General features: G+C 48.5%; 1 protein-coding gene across 1 annotated transcript in view; it reads left to right on the forward strand.

Moving 5' to 3' along the window:
• Positions 1–4,386, forward strand: part of ZNF438 (zinc finger protein 438) — a 185,509-nt gene extending 181,123 nt beyond the window's left edge. Inside the window, exons 5-6 of the mRNA XM_052650956.1 lie at positions 573–2,346; positions 3,705–4,386. Of these exons, the coding sequence (XP_052506916.1) occupies positions 573–2,346; positions 3,705–4,323 (2,393 nt within the window). The 3' untranslated portion in view covers positions 4,324–4,386. The remainder of the gene's footprint in view (positions 1–572; positions 2,347–3,704) is intronic.
• The last annotated feature ends 11,821 nt before the right edge of the window (positions 4,387–16,207 follow it).

Here is a 16,207-nt window from a genome sequence, read left to right on the forward strand (position 1 = left end):
ATGGCGCTGCCACTGGGTCAAATTTGTCCTAAAACAGAGTAAGAAAGGATTTTGGTACAAGAAATGTTTGTTTCCTAACAGAGATACAGTGGGATCCAATATGAGCTTTGTGCTCACAGAGCATAAGTTTAATAGGGAAAGCAAGACATTTATATGAAAGAAGTAAGAGTCCCCAGTAGAACATGCCAGAGGGGATGTAGCCCAGAGCTCAGGGACAGGGTGGGGAGCCACTGGCCTATAAAATAAATCGGAGTGAGGTCAACGGGGAGGATGGACTTGCAGCTTTCAGGATGCTCTGTGTTCTGTAGTAGAGATGAACAAACAGATAAATTACTGTGGAAAGTGGTGAGTGTTATGACAAAGGCCGTGGAACCCTGGAGAATAACAGTCATCAGTCCCTGGAAAGGTGGACAGGAGCTGACCTCCATCTTGAGGAACACTAGCTCTGCACCCAAGGGCAGGGCTGGGTCCAAGGATGCTTCCGGGCAGAGGAGATGGTTGGATGCTTACCTGTGCTCTCACCACAGGACAGTGACCCCAGAGTGACTTTTTATGTTGTGTTGTCTTTGCAGGCGAACCAAATATCCCTCCTGGGGCGATTCACAGTGGGAAAGGCCTGCAGAATAAGAGTCAGTTTAGAACCATCGCTCCAAAGATTGTGCCCCAAGTCGTGGCACCCAGAGTGCTGCCAAGCCCGGTGCCCTCACTCTCTGATCAGGCGAATCCAGGCCCTTCCCTCGGCTCCAAGCCCCTGGGGATGCCCCCACCGAATTATGCGCTGATGCAGCTGGCTGGCCAGGAAGGGACCTTCTCGCTGATTGCTCTGCCGCACGTGGCCTCAGCTCAGCCGATCCAGAAACCCCGGCTGCCTCTGCCCGAGAACCTAAAGCTGCCCATCCCCCGGTACCAGCCCCCAAGGCCCGGCAAAGGAGTCAGAAAGAAGCCGGGGCTTGGTTCCTCCTCCGAGAGGGGCTGCAGCAAACCTGCCCAAACCCAAGCAGCCCCTACCCCACCTGAGCATCCTGAGCCCCCGCACAAGCCCAACCCACCCAAGCCGGCACCAGACCAAGCCCCAGCTGCGCTGACCAACAGGAGTGGCCACCGAGACCCCGGGCCTCCAGGGACCAGCAACCACGGAGGTTGGACCCCTCCTGCCACCCCAGCACTGGCCACACCGGAGGAGCCTTCTGCCGAGCAGGACCCCCCGAAGAGTTCAGGAGGAGCGAAAGTTCCAGGCAAGAAAACCCCCAGGAAACCTGCTGTTGCCAGTGAAAAACCTCAAGAACCGGTTGATGCCACCAAAGCCATTTTGTCGTCACCAGGCGTCATTGGAAACGCAGTCCAGGTGCCCTCTTCCATCCCCAGAGGTAAACTGCCCATCCTACCCTACTCGAGAGTGAAGACCACGCAGGTTTGCAGGAGCGGAGCCGCCGTGAACACTGCGCATGTCCCCTTCCTTGGGCTCAGGACTGCCGGAGACCAGACCCCTTCCATCCCGGAAGGCTTCAGTGTGGCCCCGCAGGTGGAGGACAGGGGCCCTGCCCCACCAGCTCCCGGGCAGAGCCCCGGCGACAGTGCCTTCTGTCCAGCCACCAAGCCCGACCTTAACCACAAAACAAAACTGAACGGTGAGACAGCGAAGAGAAGAGGAAGAAAACGCAAGGGCCCAGACGAACTTTTGACATTTCAGGGGAAAAGGTGGAAATGTGTCCTTAGTTGTAAAGACAGCAAAGAAAGAGTCAAAAGTGATCCCGAAGAATCCAGGGACCAAAAACCGGAGGCCGTGAAAAAATACCGGAGCATCATGCCCAAACCTGTCCTGGTCCTGCCAGCCCTGGCCTCACCCCCGGCCACCCTCCAGCCCCCGCCACCTGGGAGCTTGGGACACGTGTCTTTCGATCACTCCCTGGCCCCCAAGCATCTGGACTGGAAGGAGGACGGCCAGCCCCCAAAGCTCGACTCTGCCTTCAGAAACGGGTTCTCCGGCCTCAGGAAGACTTGGCATAGGTGCCACGTGTGTGACCACCCCTTCCCGTCCAAGCAGCACCTCCGCGAGCACACGAGCGCACCCCCGGACAGCCGGCCCTACAGCTGCCGGCTCTGCAGAAAGGTGTACAAGCGGCGGGGCAGCCTGAGCGCGCATGTGCGGCTGCACCACGGGGACTCCCGACCCAGGAAGCTTGTGTGCTGCGAGTTCTGCGCCAAGGTGTTCGGCCACGTCAGAGTGTACTTCGGCCACCTGAAAGAGGTGCACGGTGTGGCCATCAGCACCGAGCCCTCCCCCTGTGAGCCGCAGCCGGGGGACCTGCCGAGGACCCCTTGCGAGGTGGAGGGACTGGTGGAGAGGTGAGTACGGGTGACGGGGGGCCTGGCCGGAAGGAACTTCCAGATGCCAGATCAGGGTCAGATCCCACATTCCGGAAGGTGAGTTTGGAAAGATAGCCCTCAGATTAAGATTTCAGAAGTTAACTGCTACCACTTACCTCTGTTCTGTGAAGAATGGCCTCATTTCTCTTTGGTCTCTGATCATTCATGATTTTTGACCAGCTTCATCCTCCATCAGCCAGGGCACAAGGGCCAGCTTGAGGGATGCTGGAGACATTCGGCCATGAGATTAATTTTGCATCTGAAATATGGAAGAGTAACTTAACATCTATGGTTATGGTCCTTTTGACGAGTAATTTCCCCCAAACTCAAGCCCACAGAATGTATATTGAAAGAGCATCATTTGCCCCAAAACTGGCATACCAGGTGTTGGGGACTCAGCCCCTCCAGGGCAGACCCGCCCCTCAGCTCTTGGTCTGTTTCCCCCTGAGGCCAGGTAAGCTGTCTCCTACATGGTTGCCTGTGCAGTGCTGCTTTCCAGCATTGTAAACAAGGCAGCTGAGTCATTTGAAAGCCTGTCGGGTGGGTCAGAGAGTCCTGAGCAAGCCAAGGAAGCACCCTCAGTCTGTCCCTTTTGCTCTGAGTGATGGAGGGGGTTTCTGTAAGATGCACGCACATCAGTACCATGCAAATCAAACATCTCCCAGCACTTTAGAACCTCGGTCCCTCAGCATCACCAGTTGTTCTGATGGTTCTCAGTCCTTTCTGTTCACTTTCAGCTCAGTCTCTCACAGTCACTAAAAATAAGCTACCCCAGGCCTGTTTCTTCTCAGCTTTTCTGGAGTTTCTGTGTCTCTTTAAGAATTTCCATTCCCTTTTAGATACCTGTGCCTTTTCCTAAGGTACATAGCCACCTCCCCCAAAGAAACCTCACTTCTGAGTGGTTAATGGAGTCCGTTTTGATTTTTAGGTGAACTGTGCAAAGTGCATTGGGTGCTCGGGGTTAGGAAGGACCCCCTGATGGGTGGGGACAGTCATCTCAGCTGGACCCAGTGGGTTCCTGCAACACTTGGTACCTCCTGCTCTCCTGGTGGACACACCTGTTGCCATGGCAACCAAAGAACAGTTAGCTCTCAGAGGAGATGCATAAAGGGGGACCTTCTATGAAGTGGCCCTGCCAGCCTGGGAGGTGTGAGGCCCCACCACACAGGCCTGACACTGACCTTCTCCGTGGCCTCTGTCTCCCACATGGTCTCTACTCTCCCTGCCTTCGACCTCCTCTTCGGTGTATGGTGCATATGTCGTAGAGCCCAGAAGGCCAGGAGAAGCTGTTAGAAGTTTTTCGGTGAGGTCTGACACATTCTCTCCCCCATTTCCAGGGAGATCAAGTCCAGCCTGGAAGAAGACCTCCTCATGAACCAGAATGACGAGGCCAGGTTCCAGATCAGATGTGGTCGCTGTCAGATCACTGCCCAGTCTCTGGCTGAAATCAAGTTCCACCTGCTTTCCGTTCATGGCGAGGAAATCCAGGGCCAGTTGCCAGAGGAGCGCTCACCCTCCCCCGGAAGCAGAGCAGCTCAGGGAGAACTGACTAAACAGGCTGCTCCTTTCTCGAAACGTCCTGAGAGAAGGAAGCTGCTCAGGCATCATCCCTCAGCTGGGGAGTTCTGTACAGTCCCCAGACTGAAAAGACAACTTTACCTCTATCATCAGAACGACATGGAAACACTCACGAAACAGGAACAAGCCCAGCCAGGACCCAGTGAGCCCGGGGGAGACCCCCAGGGCCCCAGGTGTCCTGGCCCCCAGGCTGCCCTCCCCCTGCCCCACTCTGGCTTTAACTGTGTCCTTTGTGTGCAGATACTAGGAAGCAAAGAAGAGCTACTTCTCCACTGGGAGCGGCAGCACAAGTGTGAGGACCCCCCCAAACTGTGGACAATTTTCAGCACGCTCTCCAGCCAGGGAGTTGTCCAACTTTCCAGCAAAACCGGAAAATGAAACACGGGGTCAGGGATTAGGAAGAGGTGCGCGCTCTCAGCTGCCTCTGTTTCATGGAGGTGCTTGAACACCAAGATCCAACAAGTTAGGATCAGCATTAAGTAGCAGAAGTGATTTTTGTACATAGTCTTATTTTATTATAGAATATGTATGTACATATGCTCTTGATGCATATTTTTCTAACATATACAGTTTTATTTGAAAATCCTATGTCCTATTAATGTCTGAGACTTTTATTTCAGATTCCATAAAAAGATAAATTTGCAGACTGAAATAAGTTCTATTAGGCTGTCCTTCAAATACAGTTTCTAGCAAAAACATGTGCTTGTGTGTGTGTGTGTCCTGTGTTCATTCACATATTTTCTGTTTAAGTAGATTAATGTAATAAATTTCCAGTGGGAAAAACATTTCAGTCTCAACCCTGGCATGCTGTTGATCTTCATCAAATTCTCTGGTTTATTTGAATATGCCATGGAGCAACATAATTAATAAGGTTCTCATCTATCATAATTGAAAATCCATGTTTTCAGGACTTTGACTTTTTAAAATTCTGTTTTCTTAAAAGCACATTCCCCTGAAGATGAGATGCCAGTACGTCTTTATACCAACAAAGTGCTCCCTATCAAAGTCATCAGACATTTTTTAGGACTTCAGCTAATAGAGAGACCACTTTTGGGGTAAAGAGTTATTCTCAAAAGGTCTTTTGAGGCAGAAAATTCACAACCCGAGGAATGAACAGGGTGGTTCAGCCCAGACGTCGAGGCTTGCCGGCTGCCTCTCCTCCCTCCCCGGGAAGTGCTGTCGCTCCCTGATCAGTTTTAGGTGCAACTGTGCCTTTCAAGCTCAGGTCCTCTTTGAAAGATAAGAGTAAATGATTGCCTCTTAAATTCCTAGGAAATTGCCTAGAATCAGAAGAATCACCATCTGAAGTCTCTGGCCATCCTGACTGCAAAATCGTTTTCTCGGAATGAGGGAATTGGGGCTCTCAAGCCACTCACATCCCAGCCTTTGGCTGAAAGCGCCATACTCATGGCCAGCCCTGTGCCCAAAGCTGGGCCGGGGCAGCGTCATAACAGTTTTCTGTGTTAAAGGAAGTTATCGAAACCGAGGAAGAACTAAATTCTAATTGACGAGCTAGTGGATCTTAAGTTACCTTTCTTAGTGTCTCATTTTGTTTATTTTTAATTGGAGGATAATTGCTTTACAATGTTGTGTTAGTTTCTTCTGTACAACAGTGTGAATCAGCCATAAGTATGCACATATCCCTTCCCTCTTGAGCCTCCCTCCCACCAATTCCCCATTCTACCCCTCCGGGTCATCACAGACCACCACCATCGATCACGCTCCACCTGGTCTTAGATAATATCAGACTTATATTGTGTGGTATTTTAAAAACTGAGTTAGTCATAGGACAGCTTTACTGTTCAGCACAGCATCTAGTTTGTTTTTGGAAGAGTGGTCTCGAAAACACTATAAAAGTGAGATCTACCATGAATACTACTTGAGTTCAAACCAAAAAACTTGAGTTTAGCTCTAAAGTGGCTCTTCAGCCCCTCTGTCTTCAGATGCTAAGCAGTGTTTTTAAAATACTGGCCAAGAAGGCCTCGGGCAGAGGAGCGGGTCTGGAGGATGGTGGGGGTGAAGGTGCGGGGACAGAGTACGTCCACGCCGCAAGTAAAGTCGAAGTCCCCAAAGTTGCAGGGACTCTCTCACCTGTGGCCCATATTCTTGCAGTGAGGGTGAGACAGTGAGGGCTTAGACAGCCTCTGGAAAGAAAGAAGGGGTTAGGTTAGGACGGGGCCAAGAGCACAGCTGGGGAGATGCAGTTGGCTCACCGTGGAGTCCTTGGCCGGGCTCCCCTTCTCATCAGGGTGCTCCCTGAGTTACACTGGGAGTAGCCCAGCACCACCTACAAGGAGGAGCCTCTGGCCCTTAATGGTGACACTTCCTCCATGGGAATTCTGAGAAGAGGGCGTCTGACTGAGGAGGTGGTCGAGAAAAGAGGGAATACTTTAGCTAAAGAATTTTGGAGCTGGGCTGTCCTTGGTGGCCCAGTGGCTGGGACTCCACGTTTCCAGTCAGGGGGCCCAGGTTCGATCCCTAGTCAGGGAACTAGATCCTGCATGCTGCAATGAAGATCAAAAGCCTCGTGCAGCCAAGAGAGAAAAAAGAACTTTGGCATCAGCTCAAATTGACAAGCCAGGGGGAGGCCTTGCCTGATTAGCCTTCCTAGGGTGCAGCCATGTTGCTGTGCAGCCCCTGCTTATGTACAGAAGCCAAAGCCAGTAGTGTTTGGAAGGAGGTGCCATGAGGCTCACTGCCTAGGACTTACCTTTCTGGGCTCTACTACCCCTCCGGTAAGATGGGACCCATGACCCCACCTCGAGGCACCCGTGGTGAATGGTCGAGGCCACACATGTAAAATGTCGGGCATATACTCTGGCCAGGGAGTAAGTGGTGGCTGATATTTATTATTCTTTTGGCCAAACTTGCAGGAAGACGTATGTGATGCCCCGGGAGGATCATTTAAAACAGATCAGGTCAGCCTCCTGTCCAGAATTCAAGGACAAAAACAATGGAGAGCCACAGAAATCTACATCTTTAAAAGTACATTTTAATTTCTAAATAATCAGACTGGGATTTGGATCACATGGAAGTTTGGTAAGTGTCTACTTAATCAGTGAAGTAAGTGAAAGTGTTAGTCGCTCAGGCCTGTCCAGCTCTCTGTGACCCCATGGACTGTAGCCGGTCAGCCTCCTCTGGCCATGGAGTTCTCCAGGCAAGAATGCTGGAGTGGGTTGCCATGCCCTCCTCCAGGGGGTCTTCCTGACCCAGGGATCAAAGCTGGGTCTCCCGTATTGCAGGCAGATTCTTTATGGTCCGAGCCACAGCGAAGCCCTTTTAATCAGTACCAAGAGGCAAAATTCACTGAATTATTTATATTCCAAGCTGCAGGTCGGCCACAGATTCCCTTTATGGCCTCCCCTGGCCCTGATCGGCTGTTAGCACAGACCCCACCCAGTGTCCTGATCTTAACAATGGACTTGTCAGTTTCCCTTGCAGGACCATAAACCTCCTGAGGGCAGGGACTGTGTCTTTGCTCAGCACATAACAAGGGACACTGCATGATATTTGTTGAAACAATGGAATGTGAGCAAAAAACCAACACAATCACCCCTTTCCCCTTCTATGACTAAACCCAGCTTCAGGAGCTCCTGAACTCACAGCCAGGAAGGCACAGAGGCAAATTTGGTCTTAAAAGCAACACATTCATTTCACTTAAATGTCTTTTGCTTCTTGGAAAGTTGTCCTGGAGCCAACAAAATGAGATATTTTTTTCTTTTTATTTTGGCCCTAAATTATTTCTGAAATTACAGCGGTTTAGATTTGTATTGTTTTATTAGCTGTCACTTTTATTCATGTCCCCTTTCGTTTCTCTCTCTTTCTCTGGGCCTCTTCCGGCTCGAGCTCTGGTCTCCTCTTTCAAGCTGTTCCTCGTATGGAAAGCTGTCTCTCCATCACCACGCCATAAATAATCCAACCTGGGCGTTCCATTGTCTTCCCAGGCTCCAGCTCCCTCCCGCCTCCAAGCTGAAATCACCAGCCACAGATAATCCAACCTGGGCGTTCCATTGTCTCCCGGGCTCCAGCTCCCTCCCACGCGCTCCATTGTCTTCCCAGGCTCCAGCTCCCTCCCGCCTCCAACCTGCCCAGCTCCAGTCTCCTGTGGCCTCAGTGACAGCGTTCCTGGCAATGAATGCTCGGCTTCATTTATTTATTGGAATTCTCAGATCTGGACTGGTCTGCTCCATTCAAGCTGCTGACATGCTTTGTTAGGTACGTAGTTTATAGACGCCCCTCCTTTGCACTGAGCTCTAAGAAAAAGGGCCCTGGTAAGGATGAAGTGGGATTTAACAGATTTTTAGCTTCAACTTTATACTGACTTCCCTGACATTAGACAATCGGCAGCTTATCTGGGCTTGGAGTGCAATCCAATGCGTATTTGAACCACATCCACCTCTTCGGGAATGATGCTTGTGGAGGTGAAACATTTATTGTAGCTCATATTTGGTCATGGTCATGGTAATCCCCATAATAAAAGTAGAACCTTGGTTTTGCAAGCGTATTTTAAACTTGTGTTTGGACGTTAGCTGAGTGGTACATCACATCTTCCACGCTCTGAAGTGTGAGCATGTTTCAATGTGTTGCCTTAACCCTAGGAGAAAATTCAAAATCTATTGAAGGAAACCAGATGTGACAACTAAAAGAGAGGTAATGGTTACTTGATCTAATTTTGATGTGAAACATTTATCCAAGTCTGGGGTGTTTTGTTTTTTTTTCCCCAGTGAAACTTGGTTGCATGTTCAAAATTGCCTGCTACACCTTGGGGGTAGTTTAGCCGTAAAGAATTCACCTGTAATTCATCCTATTGGATGGCAGTTCTTGCCTCTTTTAGTATGTTCCAGAAACAAAATTGCAAGCAATTAGCATCATAATAGATTATGTTTTGATAAATCAGCCACTAAGTACTACTCAAAAATGAAAGATTTTACCTTCTGTCATTAAATAGGAATTTAATCTCCAGCCAGGAGTTGCCAAGAGACTATCGTCAGTTGTTCTAAGGGCATTTGCAGAAACAGCAGTGAACTTGATCTCATTATTGCCTGAGTTGTCATGCAGATCTTACTATAAAATTCTGGCCTCGAAGGAAATCCAGGTGCTCAAACACATGAGCTGCAGGACCCTCCCTAAACTCTAGCTGTTTCCGGAAGTAATCTCTAAGGGTGCACTCTTAGGCAACTAACACACTTCCTTTTCCTAGTCTCATTGAAATTAAAGCACCATTAAATTTTTCCTAAAACATTCAGTGAACCAAGCCTTTTTGACAATGGTTACAATTAAGGAAAGTTAAAATATCCAAGAGGACTAAGTTTTTTGAATGGTATTGAATGTCAAACGCTGGGGTAGGGGGAGTGGGAGGGCAGCAGCGTAAAGAGATGGCAGGAGGAACTTTCTGATGATGAAAGGCCCAGTGGGGTGCTGTAAGGGAAGTGGGGAGCCTGGATCCAGAGTCCAGGCAAAAGAATGGCACTAAGAGTTTGGTACCACCTTCACAGAACAAACCATATTTGATGTCTGTGTCTATCAAAATGATATCCAATGTAGATCAAAATCATTTTAAAATGCACAGATCTTTTGATCCAGGGACTCCAGTTGTAGGAATCTGTCCCACAGATATCACTGCACGAGTGCACAGACAGATGTGGACAAAGAAAGTCACCCACCCACCGTATGAGTGAGCAAAGGATGTTGGAGCCAGCAAGCCAGCATCCACTGCAGCCTCCCCCAGTGGTGCACCCTGAGGGGATGGAGAAAAGCAAGATACTGGCCCTAGACAGCTGAAGTGCATATCAAAGGAATGATTTCAGTGAGCCCAGACCTTGCATCTTCCCACACAGAGAGAAGTGCTAAATTCATTAACTTGAGATGTCTGGTTTTCTTCCATTAACGTCATCATTTGATATTCTGACAACCTAGGTTTGTTTTTGTTCTTAAAAACTCCTATATATCCTGATTCCTCCCTAGTAGTCCCTCTAAACAACCTGAAAGTCTGTCTCCCTGGCATCAGTCCTTAGTATGTCTGCCCCCAAAAATGTACTTCTCAACTTCTAATTTGTGGATTGTTTTAGTCAGTGTAGCTCTGTGACGATGTTCGCGGCAGTATTATTAATAAGACCAAACGGGGCTTCCACGGTGGTCCAGTGGTCTAAAGGGCTAAACGTGGTCCATGCTTCCAATGCAGGAGCCCCAGGTTAGATCCCTGATCAGGGAACTAGATCCCAAGTGCTAAAAGTGAAGATCCTGCAGGCGCAGGCCACAGTGAAAATTGAAGATCCCATGTGCCACAACTAAGACCTGCTAAATTTAAATGTCCATCAGAGCTGGTTTTAAGAAGCTACAATGCACCATGCGACGGAATACTGTGCTGCAGGAGGAAAAACGGAAGTTGCACTTTATGTGCCAAAATCTGTATTTTGGGCAGGGAGCAAGGTGCAGAATACGTGTAATGTGCTCTCAGATGCTTTTTTACATAGGAGGAAGTCAGGGTGGGAGAAAAGGGGTAGATGTGTGCTTATAATAGGCATAAGTCTTCTGGAAGGTGGCTTTAGGAAAGGGGTGCCAGGAGTTGGGAAGGAGAGACACTTCCTTTTGCATTATTAGAATGATTGGCTGCATCTTATTTATTTTTTTCAATTGCAAAAAGGCTTCACTGGATTAAGCAGTAGCTGGGCTGGCATTGTCCAGGAAAGGCCTCAGCCACGTGAAGAAGGGAAAAGCCATCTGACCCCTGAGCCAAGCCACTGCTGCCTGACAGTCCCACACCATGGCCCACAGGTATAAAAGTTCGATTTCCTAAAAGTAATACAGTCTATGTAATCATGTATTTTGCCTCTTGAATGTTCTGTTGTTATTTCTTCTTTTAATTCTGGATCCTTCATACTACATTGATCTTGTGACCCACCAGCGAACAAACGCAATCTGACCTAGACCAACTAGCCACCCCTCCCTGTCCCTGAGTGGTCTTCCTGGGGTGATCTTGAGTCTCTGCTCTCAGGGACCTGATGAAGAACCCTCATCTCTTCCCAGATTTGCATTGTGCAGGCCTTCTGAAGAATGGCCTCAAGCCAAAGAGATGACTAACGCTGGGAAGTTCCAAGGCTCTGTGGCCACTAAGAAGGCCTTTTGGTGCTTCTAGAAACATCCTGGAGGCTCCAGAGTGCCCTTTGGAGAAGGGTGAGGCCATAGCTCTCCTTACATCTCTGATTATTTATTAAAGATAAATTCCTGGATGTATATATTTTGGATTCAAAAGATATTTCTAAGACTCTTAATACAGATTCCCAGGTCACCCCACCAAAGGGGATCACACCAATTTTCTCCACAAACCGTAGAGCATTTGCCTCCCTATTCTAGCCCTGGCCAACACAGAAAGCTATCTTTTACTTTTGTATTTTCCAATTTAATCTTTAAAACTTATTTTACCATTATCTTGTTTTGAAATTTGTTATTATTAAGGAGGTGAAAAGTCTTTAAAATTGGTCATAACATTTCTTCTTTTGTGATTTATTTATTTTCTATTGATGCCCTCATTTAAAAGTTAGGTTGTAGCTCATTTGTTTATTACCACTCAATGTTCAGGACTTCTTAATTGTCTAAATTCCTTTCTACCATTTGGTTTCTTAGCTCTTGGGTTTCAATTATTTTATGGTCCTTAGTTAGCTTTGACTTTCTTTAATTTTCATGTCTTTTACATGTGTCTTTTAAAAATAATGTCTAAGCTTTAAGTTTCTTTTCTTTTTCCTTTTCATTGTTGTTTAGTGGCTAAGTCGTGTTTGACTCTGCAACCCCATGAATTACAGCACTCCAGGCTTCCCCATCCTCCACTATCTCCCTGAACTTGCTCAAACTCATGTCCGTTGAGTCCATGATGCCATCCAACCATCTCATACTCTGTCGCCTCCTTCTCCTGACCTCAATCTTTCCCAGCATCAGGGTGTTTTCCAATGAGTTGGCTCTTCACATCAGGTGGCCAAAGTATTGGAGCTTCAGCTTCAGCATCAGTCCTTCCAATGAATATTCGAGGTTGATTTCCTCTAGGATTGACTGGTTTAATCTCCTTGCTGTCCAAGGGACTCTCAAGGGTGTTATTCTAGTTACTTACTGTCATTGCATCTTTCCTTTTTCTTTTTTAGTTTCTGTCACTTAGGAACCCAGGGACTTTGCCACCTAGCTGGGTCTCACCCTGAGAAACTCTTTAATGTTTCAATTGACTAGTTACTGACTCTGGATTTGGGTTGAAATTGTCTCTCATTGCTCATCCTAATTCACATAAAACAGTGCGGCAGAAATCCGGTCCTCGGAAGAGGATGCAGATTCTGATGGTGTTGGAACCTTCTGGAACCAGCAGCCTTCTTCTCCCCTCCTCCCTCCCTTCTCCCCACACCCCCCACCCCCTGCCCAGCTCCTTACCTATGCTGAGAAGCCCACATCTGGCCAGTTTTCCTAAGGATGTGGGTATGACCCCCTCCTTCTTATTCTCCTGGCCTCACTGTCCTGTCAAACATCTGCCATTTGCCAGGCCTGCAGTGTAGCTGGGTCCTGAGGATAGAACATGGCTGAAGACAGAACTGGTTGGACTTCAAAGTCACCTGTATCCTTCCATCATCTCCAGAGAGTGATGCTGAAATTAGATCAAGGCTCTCATATGTCCGGCCAAACTCCTGCCTCCTCCATGTCAGACACCCAGCGCTGCCGTGAGGACAAATTCTGCTTGCCATGCAACTGTCACTTGGCCCAAACCACTCAAAGGTAACACCTAGTTAATCACCTTCTCCTGTGTGTATTCCTCAGGGGGCTGTCATTCTCAGTTTCAACGTGTTGGCTTAAATAAAATCAGTCTGATTCCCCTTTTTATAGTGGCTTAAATCTGTCCCAGGTTGCCAAAAAAAGTATTTATGGAACTACTCACGGGTCCTCCAGGGAAATTTTTCAAATCAACACACAGGCCTGAGTGCCCCGCTCATGTGAAGACCTGCACCCTAGCCCACTTGGGGCTCCCGGGCTGAAAGCCAGCCTGGCCCAGAGCAGCACTGGTTTGGGAAGGTCTCCCACACTTCCAGTCACGTGGGTTTACTGGGAGGCATGGCTACTGGCTGTACTTTTCCGCTTACACGTGGATGGGAGCATAGGATCTGACTCTCTCGTTAACAGGAAAAGACACTAGGAGAGAAGGAAATTGGCAGGTTCTGGCCAATGAGCCCGTGCTTTCACGCTGCTTTGATTTTCATCATTACACTAAAGCACTACCTCAAACATCTTGATCATCACAGATGGAAAATAAAAACCTCAGTAATAATTGTTATAACTCTGAGGGCCTTTATTATTGGGCAAGAAGAGGGCCAGCTCATGCCAGTTTGACAACAAACTTGTGCTTTTTCTGAGTGCAGGAGAATTCATTGGGGATTTTAGCCCAGTTGCAAATGGGAAAATTTCCCTATCACAAAATTCATTGCCTCCTGGTTGACAGTCCCAGGAGGGAAATCTCTGGGCCCCCAAGCTGAGCGATTTGCTCAAGAGTCGAGACAGTAGTAGGAAACCATGCTGTCTTGACCCGAGGTTTGCTCTCTGCTGGTGAAAAGGGAGAGTCTGGGGCTGCAGGGCCATCAGTGTCACAAGCAGGCAGTTCAGAAATAGCAAAAGGTCTTCTGCTGTAACAAGGAACTTAAAATAGGCTCAGCCAGACTTAAGCATGCTCAGGTATTAACAGCCTTTTAACTTAGTGGGGGAAGAAACCGCTGAATTTCAGTTGGTGGCGAGGCTGATGGAGGAGGTAGATGAAAGAGCTGCTTCTCCTGAAGTGAGCGTGTCTGACTGAATTTCAGGAAAACAGGCTAACGGCTCTCTTTCTACGCCTGCTGGCTGGAGGTGTGATTTGCATGGAACATGTTCGTCTGCTCTGCTCCACTGTGAGGTTTGAATTAAACCTTTCACATGGGTGAGTTTCCTGGCAGTCCAGTGGTTAAGACTGTACCCTTCGACTGTAGGGGGCATGGCTTGGGTTCCATCCCTGGTTGAGGAACTAAGATCCCACATGCTGCATGTTGAGGCCAGAATAATAATAATAAAATAAACTTTTCACACTGGGAAGTCCTACAGTCCAACTTGCAGCCAATTATTAGCTGAGGGCTATCAACCTCCTACTAAGAACAGCCTGACATGGGTGCCCACAGAGCCGGCAGCAAGCTCTTACATCATCCCGATACTTTGTCAGATTCAAGAACATCTTCGAAAAAATGTCTTAAATGGACAACTCTTCTAGAAGACCATTAAAATAACATCAGTGACCACTGAAAACTCTGAAGCATGTAGAAAATCCTCCCCCACCCAATATTGCATGGGCTATATTATTCCCCCCCTTTTAAATGAGCATTTAATCATAAAACCATGGCTTTATGACCAAGCCATTGTGAAGACGTACCATCCAGGGAATGCAAGTGGAGACAACTCCCCCCGGCTCTGAGAGCCCACCTTGAAGCCGGGCCTCGCCTGGCTCCCGGTCCTATTCTCTCCTCTGTGAGAAGCACCCCTGCCCCCATTCTGCTCTGCTGGTCTCACCTCTCCATCTGCCCCGTGGTTCCTGTAGCCACTCACACGTGGTTGCTGGAGGTGGGGCTGTCCTCTCAGAGGCCCCAGCTGTGCTCCCAAGCCAGCTGCGGGAGGCTGAGCCCTCCTCCTCAAACAGGGACATAGTTTTTTTTACTGGGTCCCAAACTGGGAGGTAGCCTTTGATTGCTTTCAGTGGTGGTCTGTTCTTTGTTTAGTCTCTTTTCTGCCCGCCCTCAAGTCAAGCTCATGGAAAGGTGCTGGGGGCCACCCTGGCTCAGCCTCCCAGCCTCCTGTGAGCTCTGTGCCCCACTTCACCACTTCCGGGTGAGCCCTCAGCACCTGGACTTGCAGTCTAGGGTGGGGTCATGCCCCTCCCAGGCTCGCTATCACCCCCTGCCTGCCCAGCCCTCACTCTGATGCCCCAGCATCCTCAAGATACCAGCAGGAGCTGCCCCCTTCCTGTTCCCAAGCCCATTTTCCCGCCTTATCTTGTGATTCATACAAATGGGCGTGGAGTGGAGTCCCATGTTCATGGGTGAGTTTGTTGACGAAAAAATAGAAAAGTACAACCTGAAAGTTGCCAGTTATGTTTTCTTCACGGGTCTTATTGAAGACTCTAGCCCAGGGATCAGCCTTTCAGATCACTCTGAGGGACTGTTCCAGAGAGGGAAGGGCAGATATATAGCTGGTTTTGTTGAAAAAGAAAACATAGTCAAACATCAAAAGATGACTTACAAGAATAGACATCTCAGGTTAACGATGACTTTAGTGCCTTTCTGTGTATGGGAAGGTGCAAGAGTCTGGGCTCACTGTCAAGGGCCAGTATCTGGTTTTCTGCATCCCAAGTTCACCTCACCAGGGGCGGCTGCAGTAGCTGATGGCTTGACAATGGGCAGTATTCCTGGTTTACTGGAATGGCAGCCAACATTCTTTGTCCACAAGTTCTAATCTCCTAAGGAAGGAAGGCTAAAATCCTCAACTGTCAAACCTTCTGTACCTGCAAGAAGCCCAGTTTCCTGAGTGTTGTGAATATAGTGCTATCAAGTGATTTACACAAAGTTCAAGAGACAAGGTACCACTTGCACGGAACGTAGGCAAAATGCACATTCGTGGTAATTTTAATTAAGGGGGGGTGCTGAAGAATGAGATTTAAAAGGAAACATTCAACCTACACATTCCCAGGATAAAGTGGGGACGGTGCTGGTTTCCAGAACAGAATGAACATCTAAGCAGTTCATCTCTCACTGGATCACCTGTTCTGGCTCCAGGAGCACCGGAGGGTCACTTCTGGTAAATGAAATGCAGGCATGTTGAAACTCCACTGAATGTCTTCATTGGAATCATCCTGCTATGGGGGTTGAGGAAACCTGCTGAAAATTCTGCTGAAAATTTTCTAGGTAAGTTGTGCTGCTCGAGTTCAAGGTGCTTGATTAGCGACTAGTTAAATGGAGGAAAGAGAGTCCCCAGCACAGGTGACCACAGGGTTCCCGCTGCAGACAGTTCGAAGCAGTTAAATGTGTGAACCACACTGTGTGTTTCTGGGGCTGTGGAAGGGATGGCCTTGCTAAGCGACAGAAAACACATTCCTCGAACATCACGGCCAAGGCCCCCTCTTTGATAAACGTACATTCCCTTCCTGAAGCAGGAAGCGTCACCAACTCAAAAGTCAGCCCAGGACCAGTTTCTCCCAGGGACTGACTCTTCCAGGGAGGAGGGC

This window comes from Budorcas taxicolor, chromosome 13 (genome assembly GCF_023091745.1).
Source record: "Budorcas taxicolor isolate Tak-1 chromosome 13, Takin1.1, whole genome shotgun sequence".
NCBI lineage: Eukaryota > Metazoa > Chordata > Mammalia > Artiodactyla > Bovidae > Budorcas > Budorcas taxicolor.